Source organism: Papilio polytes, unplaced genomic scaffold (assembly GCF_000836215.1).
Source record: "Papilio polytes unplaced genomic scaffold, Ppol_1.0 DF824180.1, whole genome shotgun sequence".
In the NCBI taxonomy this organism is placed as follows: Eukaryota; Metazoa; Arthropoda; class Insecta; order Lepidoptera; family Papilionidae; genus Papilio; species Papilio polytes.
This window is the reverse complement of record NW_013525024.1, coordinates 2137154-2156573: the sequence shown is the minus strand read 5'-3', so window position 1 is coordinate 2156573 and position 19420 is coordinate 2137154. Positions and strand designations below refer to the sequence as shown.

Here is a 19420-nt window from a genome sequence, read left to right as displayed (position 1 = left end):
TAGCGGTAGGAATGACCGCGCGATGTGCTCTTGTCACGCCATCATTGAGAAAAATGGCCGCTTTATCTAATGTGATCGAATCAGTGTTATTACTTGAGGGTACTAACATCGAACTTATATAAATCCATAACAATATTTACTTATAAATAAATAACAATTGTTTCTAATGTTAATCTCGAAGCAGTTAAAAATTATAAGGCGATAGTAAAGAAATCGAAATATTGGTAGCCTATTAACTTCACTTGTAGGTAATAAAAATCATCATCACCAGCTCACTATACGTCCCCACCGAGGGGCTCGGAGCCTACCCTAAGTTAGAGTGACTAGGCCATAGTCAACCACGCTGGCCCAGTGCGGGTTGGTTGACTTCACACATATCTTTGAATTTCTTCGCCGATATGTGCAGGTTGCATCACGATGTTTTCCTTCACCGTAAGAACGTCGGGTAAATTATGTACATATGAAAATTCGAAAAATCGAAAATCACATTGGTACATGGCGGGATTCGAACCCAAGACCTGTAGATTACAAGTCAAGTGCTTAAACCACTGAGCCACAAATGTAAATTTTAACATGCTTCATTTAATTGACAAAGAAAAAAGAAATAATATTCTTTAAATTTTCAATTGAAGGACTGCAAGTGTGGTCTAGAAATGAACTGATACCTAAATATGATAATTATGAAAAAATAAAAAATATCACTTAATGTCAAGATTGATGTTCAATTTTAAATAGAGATAAAACCAATGGTTCATGAAAGTGTAATGTCTTGAATAAAAAAAAAAAACAATAGTTATGACTTGTCATTTATTAAGAATATTTTCAGTTTTTAGTACGGCCATCTGTCGCCAGTTCGGAGTCCGTAAAGACCAGATCTGTAACAAATAGTTGCATAATAAGTATTAGGGCTTTCATTTCTTATCTTATAAAGCGAGTAAAAGACTATCTGACGTATAGTAAATTACAAATTACATAGATCGGCAAATAAATGGGTAACTTACCCAGATTTGCTTAAGACTCCATTGCCCATGCGCAGATTTGAACCAGAGCACTGTACATTTCTAGCCTCGTTTAAGTTATTGCATCGTCTTCCAACCAAGTGATCAGTTCGTACAGTGGAAGCATAGAGATCGTATGCACGGCTGTGGGAGCAAGTGCTGACCCAGCATCCTGGTTGGGCGTTCCGACCACCGTTGGGATAGAAGTCAGTGTGACCAATCGGGTCGAAGATGCCCAAGAGTCCACCGTCGGTGTGAATGCATTCAACGTATCCACCAGCGTTGCGGTTCAGAGCGTTGGAGTTACCACCCCACCTGGGACCAGCGGGATCGAGACCTGATATCAGAAAATATCATTGTATATATGTGAAAAAACAAATTTTGTACAGAACCGATTTATTCCAGTTCGATAGCCTTATCTCTATCTGATTTGTAACGAAATGTCAAATGATATTAATTATTGAAAAACATATAGACAATATATTTCATTCTCATTAGATAATATACCGACCGGTGACACGTCTTGGCCTTCCTCCTGCGGTGCGTCCGGCGTTGCCCACGACATGAGCGCCCAAACTGAAGCCGATCAAATGGACGTTATTCCAGTTACCGCCCGCAGTGTTGATAAGCCAGACCAAGAAGTTGCCAAGGAACTGTCCGACGCCGGGTACTCCGTTTGCAGCGGTCACGTAGTTTCTATTGGCTAGATCGCGCCAGTCCACAACAATCACGTTGCAGTCTTGAACAGCTAAGAAAGCTGAGGTGACAGCAGTGTTGACTTTGGAATTTCCGTCGCCGTTCCATCCGTGGACGATGACCTTCAGAGGACGGTTACGATCGTAGTTAGAGTTAGTGACTGAGCCAGCATTACCGTTGCGAAGGATTTGGGCATTGTTGGGATTGCGTCTAAAATAAAAAATAATTATTTTTCACTATGTATCAATGATCATGTAGTTATCCTTGCCAGAGCATAGAGATTAAAAATATCTGTGTTACGAGTTTATAATTAATTGTGGTATGAAGAATCTTAAGATATAAAAAATTTAATAAAAAAAACCTTGTGAACAGCCAGTATTGGTTATTTGCGCCATTTCTGCCATATAAGACATCTTCATCGATAGGCTCTTCAAGGTCTACCAGATGGGGTACGTCTTCTCCATCTGGCATCCAGACGTACCGACTGACACCCTCTACATAGTGGCTGTTGTCCCCTGGGATCATGGATGGTGGTGCACTACTGCATACTACAAATTTCAGGATAACCTTTAGTGAATCGTAATTCTTACACAATGAAATATTTTTCAACGTCATTAATCCGAAGCTTTTTTTATGTTTTTTTTTTTATTACAAATACTTGAGTAGAACATGGAATTTGTTTTGTGTTTCCAATTCATAAAACAATTTACTAAAACGCATAATTACATCCTCATTCGCAGATACCTTGGCTACCTTATCTAGAAAGATGATTTTCCCCTACCTACACCTTCCATCCCCCGCCAAATCCACCCTCCCTTTCCCATCCTCTCTTTGTACGAAAGTGGAAGGGAAAGCGTACTAAAACACGTACACTTATCGTTACAAACGCGGATTTACTTCCGCTTGACGCCTGTCTTGTGTTGAAGATGTTAATGTGCTCTACCACTGTTCCGCTTCCAACAAGCAAAAACTTTAGTCGTTATAGCCATTTGGCCTAGAAACCTATACCGTCTCTTCTATACGCGGAATGAAAAATAAATTAATAATGAACTTGCTTAATTCTTACCTGCAATAAGGATGGAAATAGTCACTAGTAGCTTCATTGTTTCTGTTTTGACTGTTACAGTCGCACATCTTAGGTATTTATGTCACTTCATTATCATTGGAATTCCTTATTATCATGTTCCTGCGTACTTTTTATCTTATTTGATTAATAATAATTGATTTATATAAGAATTTTCCGACGTCAATTTACGCCTACTTGTAGCTTCATTGATCATACATACATAACGTATAAGTGAAGACTTCGTGGCGAAATGTTTTCTGTTTTAAAAATCTGAATATTGAAAGCTGATAATTAAAAAACACTCTAAAAGTCGGCCGCGGAGTTGCGAAAATGACTGTCATTACGTCCACTGTTCTTTTACTAGCTCTATGTTTGTTGTATATTAGATTTCATATGTATTTGTATGGTGCACGAGCAGTCGCCCGCAAACTTCATTAGCGTGGAATTTAAAAACAACCTTCCAGCTACCTACAGTCAAATTCGCATCCAAATCAGTTCACCCGTTCGCGATAGCGGTCCGGTCGCCATTTTGACAGCGCAGATTAAAAAAAGTAGCCTTTAATATGCCCGTCTATGTCAGCTGACCTTCAGTGAAAGTCCGTTCGAAATCGTCCGCCCAGCCGTTTCGGAGATTACCCGGAACAAAAAAGCGGACAGATAGACAGACAGACAGGTAGACGGCCAGACAGACAAAAAATTGTTGAATGCGATTTTCGTTATCAGCAATGCAAATACATCATCTTTCTGATATTTGTATTTTTTTGATATTACAAACAGACACTGCAATTTGTGTGTGTATAGAAGTCTATTCTATTCTATTCTACTAACGGAAGATGTATTACATTGTCTGTTTTTATTACCAAAAATAAAATGTCGGAATTAATATGCTGTTTTGATTATATCGGTGAAGTGATTTCAGTCCTTCAGGTGATCTTTTAAAATTCTGGCACGATACTAAGTCTGTATTCCCTTCTTCATTGAATTACTAAATCCAATCTTCTATGATTTGAACTTAGAGTTAATTCCGAAAGGATGATAATTCGGTCATGATGACGGAAAGGATTTGTACTTATAAAAATAAAGAATATTTTATATTGTACTGTCATTTATTATCATAGAAAGGTCATCAGTTTAGTACGGCCATCTGTCGCCAGTTCGTAGACCGTAGAGGCCAGATCTGTAACAAAATAAAATTCAACAATATAGATATTTGTCTTGATTGAATTAGCTATGGCAGAGATCAGTTTCATATTTTTGGCTGGATAATTTCGTTGTTTATTAAATTTCATGAATAACAAACGGAAACAACAGGTAAAAGGTAATTAGATAATCTACGCCTTAGAAGCTTTAAAGAAAGAAATCTACAAAGAAGCAGATCGACTACGAATAAAGTAATAAATAATGGTATTTACAACTCACATTACAGAATGGTGAAATTTCTAAGTTAAGACAAAATGTGCATTTAAAAATCATGCAATGAAAAGAATAACAAACTCATTGTTACTTGCGGTAAAATTAGATTATTTTTATGAAATAAAAGAAATAAACAAATGTATAAAGTTAAGAGGATATTGATCTTAAGGTGATAATTTTATTTATTCATCAATCTAACTTGCTCCATCTCCTAGAGTGCCTTACTAACTCATCAACTTGCCCTTGTCCCTACGAACGGTTGGCACAGTATGTACTGCACTTTCATACATCCCTATAGAAGTCATAATCAAATTAATTAATGTCTACCTTCTAATATGCTTTAAACTTACCCAGATTTATTCAAATTTGCATTGCCCATGTTATGAATGGCACCAGAACATTGCACATTCCTAGCTTCATTCAAATTGTTGCACCGTCTTCCAATCAAATGATTAGTTCGTACAGTGGAAGCGAAGAGATCGTATGCACGGCTGTGGGAGCAAGTGCTGACCCAGCATCCTGGTTGAGCGTTCCGACCACCGTTGGGATAAAAGTCAGCGTGACCAATCGGGTCAAAGATGCCCAAGAGTCCACCATCGGTGTGAATGCATTCAACGTATCCTCCAGCGTTGCGGTTCAGGGCATCTGAATTGCCGCCCCACCTGGGACCAGCAGGATCGAGACCTGAAAACGTAACGATATTTTATTTAATAATTCAACATGACTTGCTTCACATGTTGTGTTTTTTAAACAGGACACTTTTGGAAGTTATCTTAAAATAAATACAATTAAACGTTTAGAAAATTCAAAGTTACACGGGAACGTTATTTCAAAGAAGGAAAAATGTATTAAACAGCACACGTAATAATTGTAGCAGTAAGTTGAAAATAAAATTAATTTACCGACCTGTAACACGTCTGGGCCTGCGTCCAGCGGTGCGTCCAGCGTTGCCTACGACGTGAGCGCCCAAACTGAAGCCGACCAAGTGGACATTGTTCCAGTTTCCACCCGCAGTGTTGATGAGCCAAATCAAGAAGTTGCCAAGGAACTGGCCAACGCCGGGTACTCCATTAGCAGCAGTGACGTAGTTCCGATTGGCTAAATCACGCCAGTCCACGACAATCACGTTGCAGTCTTGAACAGCTAAGAAAGCTGATGTGATAACAGGGTTAATGTTGGAATTGCCGTCGCTGTTCCAACCGTGGACAATGACCTTTAGAGGTAGGTTGCGATTATAGTTGGAGCCAGTAACTGATCCAGCGTTACCGTTGCGAAGAATTTGAGCATTTCTGGGATTGCGTCTGAAATAAAAAAAAACAAATATGATTTTTAAGACAAAAACTGAGGAATGATATTCATAAGTACCCGAGGGCTATTGAAAAATGAACAATGTTATAGCTATATCATAAGAAAATTACCTCGTGAACAGCCAATATTGATTGTTTGCGCCATTTCTGCCATTTAAGACATCTTCATCGATTGGTTCCTCCAGATCTACCAAGTGAGGTACACCCTCTCCATCGGGTATCCAGACATAACGACTTTCACCCTCCACATAGTGACTATTGTCACCCGGTATTATAGATGGTGGTGCACTACTGCACACTGTAAATGAAGTAAAATCTTAAGTCTTTTGCTATTATTTAGATTTTTATCGCCCCCAAGGATGGTATTTGATTTTTTTTCATTTTCAGTTTTGTTTCACAAATGAAATTGTCAAGAGAAGGGATTTGTAAGTCGACATAATTACTTGAAACCTTTTAAACAGGTGACAGACAGGTCAGCTGGTCGTATTAGTTTAGCTAAAACACTAAGGTTTATAAAACCACGTGCGCCCCCCTCAGGAGGGGTCAAGTCAAGACCAGGAAGAGGATGATGACATATTAATTTTTTTGTAAATCGTTGGTCAAAAGGTTATAATTGGATGTAGTTTTAACAGGTTTCACATTAAATGAACCGAAAATTAATTTGCACAAATGTGAGATCAACTTGAGTAAGATATAGAAACTCATATTGTGTCTAGAATGAGATGAATTGAGATGACGTATGATAGAGTTATGTGGAGGACAAAAACCTGTTGCGCCGACCCTACGGGGTAAGGAGATGATGATGATGATGATGATGATATTGTGTCTAGCGGGCACTTTAGTTAATCATGACATGCATCTATTCTCTTTAAACAGAAATGAAGAAGTAATTACAGATTCTTAAAGTGACTCAGCTTGTTTATAGATCTTAGATATAGAAATTGGTGTTCGTAACGTCCGTCTGTCGTTCGTCAAATGAAAGGAGTAATATCTTAACATGGGTCTTTATGACGGATAGGTCGATGATTTACTTATAGTAACTTACCTGCAATTAGGGCGCAAACAATTACTAGAAGCTTCATTCTTACTGTTTTGACAGTCACACTCGCAGATTTCCAGTATTTATTTGATTCCATTATCATGAAAAATCCTTATTATCGGGATTGTGCGTAGTTTTATCTTATGTGATTATAAATAATTGATTTGAATAAGAAAAACAGACCGACGTCAGTCAACGCCTCCTTTTAGATCTAATGATAGTAATGTAAACAGTGTAAGCGATTACATCGCGGCGGAAAGATTGCTGTTTAATTAATAAATATAAACAGTTACTTGTTTAGTATCCTTATTGTTTTTATTGTTAAAAGAACGGTTGTTTGGTTGGCCCGTTTTTTTATGTTTTCATCCTTAGAAACACGTGTCGACTTATTTACGGCGTTATCACCCTTACTTTATAGGTACAATAGCGAATCTTTTTAAGTAAAAATATTTAAGGATCTATTTCTGCAGGATTAGTACAGTCAATTTTTTTGTTCAAAAGTGTATTTTTCATAAATTATAAAATGTGTTTGTATAGCAGTCAGATTGGGAGAGTATCTCCTCTATATCTAGTAGTAGTATAGAGAAGAAAACAAAATTGTGCACCCTTCGAAAAGTCTGTGGAAGGCACTTTTTTAAAAGCTGGAAAGGCATCTGATATTTCTCTTGAGTTAAGGATATCCGTAAACGTCGTTAATTATTCAAAACTAAGGGTTCCGATCTGATATTTGCCAAGAATTAGCGATGTATTTTAGCAAGTCTCTTAATGTTATTATAAATCGATTATAAAATTAAATGTAATTGTGATATGTAACAGCAACTGTATTTAATTTTTGAAACCCACACATATTTCATAACAAAAATATAGCGTAAATTTAAAACTTTCTTTGCCATTTGAAATTCTTTCAAGATCCTGATACTATATTGCGCGCTTACGAAGTGAAGTGTTTAAAATTTCTTTCAGTAGTTGGCTGTAAATCTCCTAAACTGCTGAAATTGACGTGAAAGACGGATGAAAAATCGGTAGACAATGAGATAGACAAACATCTACACAAGCAAGGAATACGAGACATCACTCTTATTGATTGTATGTTAATAACACACTTTAATACGTTTTTAAAGTAGGTAGATGAGATGAGCTTAAGATTGCGTGTACACTTTGGATTAAACAATCGTACGACTAAACAGTCGCGTTATGTTTCCTATGAGCTTATATGGAGGTACACACACTGTTTAACTTTTAGTTGTTCAACAGTTGATTTGGCTACGAAACAATCGACAATCGCATATGAGTTGTGCGATAGTTTAGTCAAAGGTGCATTCTTTCTATGTGTTATTTTTGTCGTAACGTATAATAACTTTGTGAAATGAAAAGATTTATATTTTTTTGTAATGAATTAACTCAAAAAATACTGGACGAAAACAAAAATTATTTTACTATTAGAATGCTAAATTGTCACTGAATAACGCGGACGAAGTCGCAAGCAAAAGCTAGTATATCTTATCATGATGCCAGCCCTTGCGATATTTCTATTTCGTGATAGCTGGTCAAATCTTTACGAACGTTAAAGGTGTTTACAAGTCGATCATCAATCAGATAAAATACCAAACAATGACATTATCGTTCTAATCATAAAGGGTATTTTGTATATTTTAATGCTCAAAAAAGTATTGATTTCGTAAGAAAAGCAAAGATTTCATGAGAATTTCTTTATTATTAAGCCAATGTTTTCAGTTTTTAGTACGGCCATCTGTCGCCAGTTTGGAGACCGTAGAGCCCAGATCTGTAATAAAAAATATTTATTTATTGTTTAATGTCAAACGTGAACTCGCGATCCGTGCGAGTACGTTATGTTTTTTCGTCGAAAATGTTAAGCTACAAGTCGATTATAAGACTTCAAAATTTAAGTACTGCATATTACTTCTTACGTAATCATAAATCCCACGCGGATGGAGTCGCGGGCGAAAGCTAGTAATTAATGATATTAAAAACCTATGTTATTAGAAAAGAAAATGACCATCTTGAAAAAAATGTGTTTTTGGCAATCAAAAAGAGCAACAAACTCATTAACATTGAAAAAACCTTGTACTTTTGGTCAACAAGATTTTTAAGTAAAAGAAAAATAAAGAAATATATTACAATCAAGTAATATTGTAAAAGGAATAATTACTATAGAATAATAAATTTTAATTATTCTTTGATTGTCAAATACCGACTTTCTCTGGTTCTTAAAATTGAAACAATCTGATTTTAAACTTACCCAGATTTACTTAATATTCCGTTGCCCATATTAAGAGTAGCACCAGCACATTGTACATTTCTAGCTTCATTCAAATTATTGCACCGTCTTCCAACCAAGTGATTAGTTCGTACAGTGGAAGCGTAGAGATCGTACGCACGACTGTGCGAGCAAGTGCTAACCCAGCATCCTGGTTGAGCGTTCCGACCACCGTTTGGATAGAAGTCAGTGTGACCAATCGGGTCGAAAATGCCCAAGAGTCCACCGTCGGTGTGAATACATTCTACGTAGCCACCAGCATTGGCGTTCAGGGCGTTAGAGTTACCACCCCAAGTGGGACCAGCGGGATCGAGACCTGACACAGAAATATTAAATATGAGCGGGAGTAAGAAAATGATGCGAGTACTTAGACAGGGCGCATACCTTTGAGTAAATAATCGCTCAACTATTGTGCAATTGTTGATTGTTTGGCAGCCAATTCAACTATTTTGTTGCACAACTAAGAATCGAGCAGTGTGCTCACCTCCATATATGTACGTTATATCGTCTTAGTACTTACATACATAACAGATCAAATAAAGATTTTAAAAATTAAACGTTTTATCGGAGACTAACACTTTAATAACAACTGAAACTAAATTCGATTTACACACTTAAATAATTTACTTGTATACCAACCTGTGACACGTCTTGGCCTTCCTCCGGCGGTGCGTCCGGCGTTGCCCACTACGTGAGCGCCTAAACTGAAACCGACTAAGTGGACGTTGTTCCAGTTACCGCCCGCAGTGTTGATAAGCCAAATCAAGAAGTTGCCAAGGAACTGTCCAACGCCAGGTACGCCGTTTGCAGCAGTGATGTAGTTTCTATTCGCTAAATCGCGCCAGTCCACTACAATCACGTTGCAGTCTTGAACAGCCAAGAAAGCTGAAGTGATTATGGGGTTTATGTCTGAATTCCCGTTGCTGTTCCAACCGTGCACGATAACTTTTAGAGGTAGGTTGCGATTATAGTTGGAGTTAGTGACCGAGTTAGCATTGCCATTAACAAGAATTTGGTGATTGTTCGGATTGCGCCTGGAAAATTAAAATATGGTTGAAACCAAGAATTGGTTGTTGTTTTTTAAAATGTTAAAGAATAATATAGCATAAGCAGCTTCACAAATAAAACAAGGTACATATTTTTGATTACAAAATTTCTTTTCTAAAAATATCTAAGTCTATAGTTCGCCAAATGGAAAGTGATTCTTAAGTTATCTTTTAATTTTGTTAGCATTTCTACTTAAAAATATTTTGAAAAGATATCTCAATATACCTAAAGATATTACCTTGTGAAAAGCCAGTATTGGTTATTTGCGCCATTTCTGCCGTATAGTACATCTTCATCCACTGGTTCCTCCAGATCTACAAGCTGCGGTACACCATTACCATCAGGGATCCAGATGAAGCGACTTTCACCCTCTACATAGTGACTGTTGTCACCTGGGATCGAGTCGAATGGTGCGGTATTGCACGCTGCAATATAAAAATACATTACGATCTATCAGGAGAAGTACAAGTGAATCTCTGAGCGTATCAATTTGTTAAACAATAGCTCCTCGCATCAGTAAGACTAGTAATCATTAGGCATGATGATTACTTAAATCTGCTAAGTTTTTTTATAGAGGATTGTTTTAACACTTAACATTGTTAAGGATATAATGAAAGATAGTGGGTTCGAGGTCACAAAATCCGTAGGGAGTAAAAGAGGATAAGTAGATGATAGAACTTCTTTCGACGTCGATAATGAAGGTGTAGTTAATTGCGACTTACCCGCAATAAGAGCGAAAACAACCACTAAGAGCTTCATAGTTATTGTAATGGCGGGTAGCGACAAACCAGAATATTTATTACGTTTCACTATCGAAAAAATAAAATCTTATTTATCGCGAAGTTGAGTTTTATCTTAATGAATTCTCTGATAATTAATTTTAATAAGAGAAATATCTTCTAGAAAAGGCGTGCAGTGACGTAGCCTTCTACCACATTGTAAGTTTGATAATGGCAATAGGAAACAGTTGGCACGATAACATCGAGGAGAGATGTTTGTTCTTAGATTAAATACAGTTTTCGCATCCACAATAACTTTTCTCAAGAAAAGTTGATTCAGAATAAGTTTTCATATAAAAAAAGAAAACCAGCAAAGCCAAGGTAGCTTTCTAAGATAAATTTCGTTTAGCTTTTCTTTTAAGAATTGTAAAAACTGTTATAGTGTTATTACAATGTATTGCTTCATAGGAGAAACTTAATTTTTCTAAGTCTAACCAATGTAAATTAACTAATTTTAATCAAGGGTCGGCACAGCATATGCTGCTCTTCCATACATTTCTATCAGCCATCGTTTCTGAATCCACTCTTTTTTTAAGAATATACTCTTTCACACAATCTGTCTATACTTTCTTCGGTCTTTCTCTATATTTCTAGCCATCACGTTCAATCTTAACACTTTCTAGTTAATTTCTCCATCCTCTGGTCGCATAACATGCCCGTACCTTGTTAATCTTTTGGTAAATAAAAAATAAACAGAATTACAATTTGGTACGTTGCTTAACTTGTTCTATTTAGCTTTATAAATAAACTCTAATACGACATCTTAGAAAATTCACAAATTCTGGTCAAGTCAATGTTGTTGCTTTCATTTACGATGTAATAAAAACATATGCAAATAACAATCGGCCGATGTAAAGCAAACGTCCTACGGAGACTCATTGACGAGTATTATACGCGGTTGGTAAAAGTAAGGAATATCGTCAATCATACCGCTTTCAAGCGTCAACAGGAAATCAGGAAATCGTTCGTCAATACTCGTAGAAAATAGACAACGAAAAGTGTTAAAAACACGTTGCTTTTAGAGACAACATAAAACGTCATGAAGTTATCTATTAAAGATAGTAATGAGCATATCACAGCTCTGTCGTCGACAATATCATACTAAGGTATGTATGATGTAAGTCGGGGGAGGGACATTGAAGTCTCATAGATTTTTCGCACACAAAACTTAAATCCTGTTTTTCAATATTATCTGAGGTATACGCTGATATACGTAGCGTCGGTGGTTCGAATTCCGCAGTGTACCAATGTAATTTTCGATTTTTCGATTTTTCATATGTACATAATTTACCTGATGTTCTTACGGTAAAGGAAAACATAGTGATGCAAACAGCACATATCGGCGAAAAAATTCAAAGATCCGAATAGGCTCCGAGCCCCTCGGTGGGGACGTATAGTGAGCTGGTGATGGTGATGGGATACGCTGATATAAGCCAATAGTTTCGATGGAAAAGTTTTTCAGTTCGGGATAAAAAAAAGCAATCCTTCATACTTTTATGCTAATAGTATAAGTTCAAAAGTTTAGGATGGATGTTTGTTAGAGTTTGTAGCCTACACGACTAAACGGATTTCGACGAAACTCGGTATAGATGTAGATGATAGTCTGGAAGAACACTACTACTCGCTTTTGTTTATAATTCCACGCGAACGGAGTCGTGGGCGAAACCTAGTAAAACATGTATTTAAATACAATAATCTTTATATTGCGTATACGATTATATTCTAGCTATTTAGACCTTTGATTTTTATTACTTTAAGTCTATTGTATCTACAATTTTATCGTTTAATCTTTTAATATTAACCACCGAGCATGATTTTCATGCGATTTTGATAACTAATATCTCACTTCCACTGGTGTTAGTTTTTACATGTTGATAATATATTTATCATAATCGTATTAACTATTATTATTATTAAGCAACTATAAGGACTGCAGTACATCGACAGTTCAATAGACGTGGAGCAGCTTGCACTGGGCGCTTTTCATTCTGACTTAGTCGTATTCTTCAGTTTAAAACTTAGTTTTCAGTAGTACCGATTTACTGACATATTAGCTAAAAATTAGGCTTCTTCTAGAAGCGAGCCTCTTCGAGTTCTTTTTCTCGAAGGTCGTCAACACATCTGCTGGTCCACAGGTGTTGCAGATATCCATGGGCGTTGATAAGCACCACGCCATTCGTTTGCTTTTTATCTTATTAAAAAATGTACAAAGCTTCTACATAATGTTTACTTCCACGCATACGTGCATATATTTTGTCCGTTTGCTTGCTTGCATAGATCAGAGATTGGCTCTCTCTAATTTTTCAAGCCCCGTGATCCCAATCTGCAGTATTCAAAGATTTTTTCCCATCTGAAATATACCACCTACATGGTGATAAATTATAATTTTTGGCGTAGAATCGTAAATGCGCTGATTTAAATCTTATCTTGTAAACGTCGCGAATTTTTCCATTATATCAGTAATCGAATATTAATCCTAAACTGTTACGATATTACGTAGCTTCGGATTATCAGTGTGGCGATAGTTAATCACTATCAATGATTGTAAAAATAATTGAATTAAATTAAAATTCTTTAAATATAATGAACTGCTTATTTATTTGCTCAGCGGTTTGAGTACGGTTGAAATTGAATCCTGGTACTATAAAACGAATCTAGGAAGAGGACTTAGGCTAGGCAATGAAATGTTCGACCCTGAATCATTCGGGAAGTCTTAAAAGAAACTAGCGATTTTAACCAGCTTCGCGTAGATGGTAAAGAATATACCTCTAACATCTTTGACGTCATATCCATACCCCTCTCTTTTCTAAAGTAATCTATGTTACTCAGTTATAATGTAGAAGTTTACTAATGGTAAAAGAATTTTTCAAATCAGTTTAGTATTTTTTTTAAATATCAGATGGCAGACGAGCAAACGGCTACCTGAATCCACCGAAATGGAAACCGAGTGCTGCCCATAAACATCCGCAATTGCAAATGCGTTGCTAACCCTTAATTGACGGAGGATCAGACGCACATAAATAAGACATTTCTCCTTCCTTTACCTCTCCTCCACCGTCAAATCCAGCCTTCCTTCCCATCCTTTCCTCTCAAGAAAAGGGTGGAAAGGGAGAGGGACTAAAAAGTTTCGGAGACACTGAAAGGTTTGGTCCAATCTGATGTATTTTTGAATTGTAAAAAGTAGTAAGTTCGTACAATTCTTACCATCAAATGGTTGGGTACGATTTATATCTACAAGTTGAATTTGCCAACCAACAATATCAGTTGTCATACGAAAACTGTTATTTATATTGGACAGAAAAATAATACTTAGCTTTTATTTCTCATACGTACGTGTCACTGGCAGGCTTTCGTTTGATTTATGTTCTTTTTATGCATTTACTATTTACCTTTTTAATATGGTATGGATTTGATAGAAGGAGAAATGGCGGGGAGGGGGGGGCTGGTTGTTGCAATATGTCCTCACAAGATTTATCGAGTTTAAGACTAGACAAAAGAGTTGATCATTACATTATGGCACTGAAGATATTTTTTTCTGTAAGGAAAATATCAAATAATAAGTATAACTAGTTGGTTTGTTTTGTTTACATCTTGCTTATTGGACAACGACTCGTGGACACTCATTCATAAGACGGATTACTGGTTTAATATAAGCCTCTGCTTTGCCTTTGACTTTTCACTGTAATGCTTTTATATTCTTAACTCAATTCTTTTGTTTCTTTTACAGTATACTTAAATCGTACTAATGTAATAAATGTGAAGGTTTAGATGGATGGATGTTTGTTAGAGTATGTAGCCTAAACGGTCGAACGGAGCGCGATGAGATTTGGCATAGACGTAGAGGATAGTCAGGAAGAATACATAGGCTACTCACTTTTTTTAAATTCCAAGCGAAAGAAGTCGCGGGCGAAATCTAGTTGTGAACGATGTTGGCCACGTAATCACAAAATATTTGCTGTACATGTTGGGGCTGTTAATACATATTATGTAACTGTTATTTAGCTACACTAGTATAATAAAGCGTAAACACACACTACTTTGTGACGTAGGATTCCAGCAATCACAGCATATTTTTGTATTATCCTTTCTTTCATAAAAAAACCCTACAGTTCCGACACGCTTTAGGTTATAAATCAGGCTATGAAACTTAGAAGGTAGATTTATTTGATTTAAACCGTCATGTGGGATAGGGACCGTAAAGCTGCCAACATTAGGGAAACAATTACGGTTATTATGGTAACGGTAACAATTACCGTTACCATAATAACCTTGGTCAAAGGCCTTCGTTGTCATATGTGCATTTAAATTTTGACATTTGCAATTGAGTACTTTACATGTAAACAACAAAATAAAGTTTTTATAATTTCATGCGGATGAAGCCGCGCGGAACAGCTAGTTCCGAATATCTACGCACTAGTAGTTTTAATTTAACTTCCTTTATAAAAATAAATGTTTCGTCTTCTCTTCTGTTCATTGTATACTAAAGATTTGTTTAACTAACTTACCTCTTCTCTCGACTTTTCAACTTATGCCGAGCTACTATTGTAACTTTAAATTAACTTCACAAGTCAAGCACTAAAGTTATGCACGTTTACAAAGTTCAAAACAAAAGAACTTTGTAAGTGTATACTTATAATTACTGCGATGTGGCAAAGATTTCTGAATACCCTCTTATGAAGATGTTTTTTTTTGTTTTTTATTAGGTAATCATTCTCAAGGGTATGTATGCCAGTTAAACAACAATTGCTATTATATTTAGACTATTAAAACCTGATCCATTTTGAAGGAGTTGGTAGTGTTTAATTATAACGTAATCTTGGCAGAAAATTCAATTAAAAGCAGGTGCACACCTTTGACTAAGCTATTGTGCGATTGTCAATTGTTTTGCAACCCCTTCAACTGTTTAGTTGCATAACTAAAAATCGAAAAATGTGCGCACCTCCAGCTAGGAATCAATGCGCGACTTATCAGTTGTGCGATAGTTGAGTCAAAGGTGTGCGCGCGATTTAACTCTTTACATTAGGGTAACGTTTACCTAAATTGTAAGATCAAGTACGCAGCATGTAAATTGTACGCATATTATCATTGAAGGCAAGGACGTCGAAAATTTGAAGTATTTTCTTCGTGACTTCAATTTGTTAATAAGCCTTACCTGAAATTACTGACTGAATAACTGTTAACAATCAAAATTCTGATACATCATTTTATTCGATTATTTTTAATTTAAATTTAAATTTTTAATTGACGTATACGAAAACATTTTTCAATGTAAAAATATTAACATCAAATTTGGTATGTATGTACTTATTTCAAATGTAATTTAGCGAAAACGTAAAATTTGATAAGCAGATTATGTCGTAAAGTGTAAGTCTTAACGATTCTACCAAACTTACTAAGGATTTACTTTCCAAAGTACTTTATTTAAGGGTTTATTGCACATAAAAAAATCATTTTAGGATTTGTATATTAAAATTTTCTTAGCTTTTTTATATTTCCAATTACAAGGTACACGGATTAAGTTCTATGAATAGTAAATTTTAAACTTACCTATGAACATCACGTTGTGGTAAATAGACAAATACAGGTATTATTATCATTAAAAGTAGAAATTATAAATTTTTTATTACAACCTAAAGGCTTTATTATCACAGGCTTTATTACTGTTAACAAATGAAGCATTAATTGTTAATATTCATAGCAAAAACTTTTAATATAAAACAAACTTTATTACTGTGTAATATTTTCTATAACTTATAGTCCTACGTAAATATTTTGTTTTACTTTTTATTTAGTTTAGGTAACTCCACCGATATAGACTCTAACAACACATTTATTGCAGATGAATATATTTTAGAAGACCGTCGGTGGTTCAGTGGTTTAAGCACTTGGCATGACGAATCAACAGGTCTTGGGTTCGAATCCCGCCATGTACCAATGTGGTTTTCGATTTTTCGAATTTTCATATGTACATAACTTACCCGAAGTTCTTTCGGTGAAGGAAAACATCGTGATACAACCTGCACATATCGGCGAAGAAATTCAAACATATGTTTGAAGTCAATGAACCCGCACTTAGCCAGCGTGGTTGACTATGGCCCAGTCACCCTTTACTTAGGGTAAGCTCCGAGCCCCTCGGTGGAGACGTATAATGAGCTGGTGGTGGTGGTGGTGTGATTATATTTTTAAACTACGATTAATACATCACCATCTTTCTCCTTATCTTACTCCCGTAAGGTCGGCGCAGCAGGTTTTAGCCCTCCACATAACTCTATCATACGTCATCTCAGTCATTACTTCCTTTTTCATCATCATCTTTTACGCAATCCATCTATTTCTTTGTAGGTCTACCTCTACTGATGTACCTTCCACACTCATAACTAACGTTCTCCTTGTAACAACTATGATTATTACATCTTTATCATAAATAAACAAGAACGATCGACTTGTTAATATAGAAAAATACAAATTCATAAATTAAATTAGGTATAATATATATTTCAATAACATTCAAATCCTACCTTTCAAAGTTTTCACATATGTTTCATACAAGATTGTACGAGGTTGAATAATTCCCTCGATACAAGTTCCTTCGTAAATTTTGTTAAAGTTTAAAACATGCCTTGTCGAATAACTTGGGAAATTATGTAGGGAATTCAAATTCTTACAATGAAAAACACCAAGATATTTTATTATTCAGTCATAGATAGAAAGTTATTATAGTATATTATATAAATAAAATGACAACAAAACAGTATTATACAGTATTCTGTCTCTCTTCTTTGTCCCTCCCTTGCATACCCTCTTCCTTCCACTCCTGGAGACGCTCATGATGTAAATGATGTAGCAATGTTTACCCTTTATATGCAACGTCATTTCGAATGATTGATTGATTTGTTATAATTATTTGTAAAATAATCAGCATTACTAAACTATTATCTGGTACGTTCGATGTTATTGATGTACAAAATACTAAAGCTTTCTTAAATTTATTTAACCTTGACACTACATATATACAAAAATTAAATAGATAAATAGTTTTCAAAATTTTGTCTTTACAACCCAAATTATAGTTTGGGCTTTCAGCCCAGATACTTCAGCTTAAAATGATGTTCGTGTATGAGAAAATTAAGTAACTTTGGTAGGCATTTCACGGTACCCCCTTTTTTACTTTAGGTAGGGGGAGAGAAAACAAAGTCACCTGATATATAACTTTAAACTGTCGTGGTTTTTACAAATATAATGTTCGATTGAATTGTTTTAGCTTCCGATATTTCGACACAGTGGCATGCGCCATGTTCACGGGCCGACTGAAGTGATGCGGTAGTGTGAAAAAAAAGAGAGTTACAAGAGAGTCTCTTTTTTTTTGCCACTGTGCCGAAATATCGGGAGCTAAAACAATTCAATCGTGGTAAGAAACCCGTATCTTACGAACATTATAAAGTCACCTGAGTCTGCTCGCTCTTTTCTGATTCGCGTCCTGGACCAACACACGACAGCTTTTTACCCTAACGCCGGCCCTGGATGTTTGACAAAGACATTATTTTATCAGATTAATAAATAAAATCAGATAAAATGTTAAATTCCTGTCATATTAGTCCAGATGTTGAATAATTATTTTTCAAATCTTATCAAATCTTAACGGCGTGATGTGTTGATTGATTACAATTTATTTTAACACAAATAAACAGGTATAAAAGGGTTGCAATGCAAATAGTTTCCATTACATAGTGTCAGCATATTAGACAACAAAGAATAAATTGTTTTTATTATAGTTATGTATTATTATATTGGAATAATATCGTCAGATAATAGACGTCTTTTAATTGAACAAGCTTAATCTGCAAATTGATTCAAATTGTTGTCATTTTTTTTGGAATACGAGCTACGATTGTTACTTTCGTTAAGTTCGATAGTTTCTGATTTCAAGTTTTGTTTTCATTCTTATTTAAATTATTTTCCATCTGGTAAATGCTTGATAATCGGTTTAATAACTTCCAAAATTTGAGATGTCTACTTCAAAATGTGTCTTAATATAAATTGACCTTCCCGATAAAAACTATTAAACGATCGCGTTAAGTGAAAATGGACTCTATGCTGTGTTGATTAGGGTAAAAATGCATTGGGGCCACGTCAAAGAAGCTACATATCCTGTGTGTAACATGAGTACCATACCAACTAAAATAATTTTCTTTATTGACTTTTTGTACTCTCACGTAGTGAAAGTGATCTGCAGTCATTTCCTCCTTTGGTCATGTAAGTTAGACATATATATCTGACTCCATTATTCTTATAAGACGGTAATTAAAACTTATCTCGTCGACGTCACTATTTTATTCTGGATACATGGTCGTCCCCAATTTAAACTAACTAGTATAACTTCAAATTCACAGCCAGAGGTGATTTCCAACAAACATTAGACCCAAGAGTCATACACTGGATTGGACCAACTTGAGCGATTAAATCCCGCAAGTCTGTAATTATTTAGATTTGCTAGTACCCGTATAGTTCCAATCTGTAGTACGCCGAAGTGCTGATGACTTGGTTATTTAGCAATGTAATAAATATTAATACGATTTGACTGTAAATATAAGTACGTATAGACTGTGTATAATAGTGATCATCGTGTAGTGGTAGATTTAAAAATAGGATTGTCCGTATCAGCATTAGCTATTGCACGAATGGCCCACAAACTAATAGAAGACGAGTTAGAAGTGGAGGTAATTCTGTGTTACTCCTGACGAGTGTGTTTAATAGTGTATAAATTCAAGTTCTCTTACCCTTCCCAAAATTTTCTTAT

At 35.6% G+C, this 19420-nt stretch overlaps 3 protein-coding genes across 3 annotated transcripts; all 3 read right to left on the bottom strand.

Annotated features, from left to right (window-relative positions):
• Window positions 1-790: 790 nt before the first annotated feature.
• Window positions 791-2819, bottom strand: LOC106111084 (pancreatic triacylglycerol lipase-like). The gene is made up of 5 exons (XM_013293055.1): window positions 2761-2819; window positions 2056-2242; window positions 1510-1904; window positions 1002-1335; window positions 791-875 (listed from the first exon to the last, which is right to left on the bottom strand). Exons 1-5 carry the CDS (start codon window positions 2795-2797, stop codon window positions 830-832), a joined length of 999 nt encoding a protein of 332 aa, XP_013148509.1. The 5' UTR covers window positions 2798-2819; the 3' UTR covers window positions 791-829.
• Window positions 2820-3866: 1047 nt separating this feature from the next.
• Window positions 3867-6562, bottom strand: LOC106111092 (pancreatic triacylglycerol lipase-like). The gene is made up of 5 exons (XM_013293064.1): window positions 6526-6562; window positions 5592-5778; window positions 5080-5474; window positions 4524-4857; window positions 3867-3937 (listed from the first exon to the last, which is right to left on the bottom strand). The coding sequence occupies exons 1-5, from the start codon at window positions 6560-6562 to the stop codon at window positions 3892-3894; spliced, it is 999 nt and encodes a 332-aa protein (XP_013148518.1). The 3' UTR covers window positions 3867-3891.
• A 1694-nt stretch (window positions 6563-8256) lies between these two features.
• Window positions 8257-10603, bottom strand: LOC106111095 (pancreatic triacylglycerol lipase-like). Its single transcript, XM_013293067.1, has 5 exons — window positions 10567-10603; window positions 10083-10269; window positions 9437-9831; window positions 8780-9113; window positions 8257-8302 (listed from the first exon to the last, which is right to left on the bottom strand). Exons 1-5 carry the CDS (start codon window positions 10601-10603, stop codon window positions 8257-8259), a joined length of 999 nt encoding a protein of 332 aa, XP_013148521.1.
• Between the last annotated feature and the right edge of the window lie 8817 nt (window positions 10604-19420).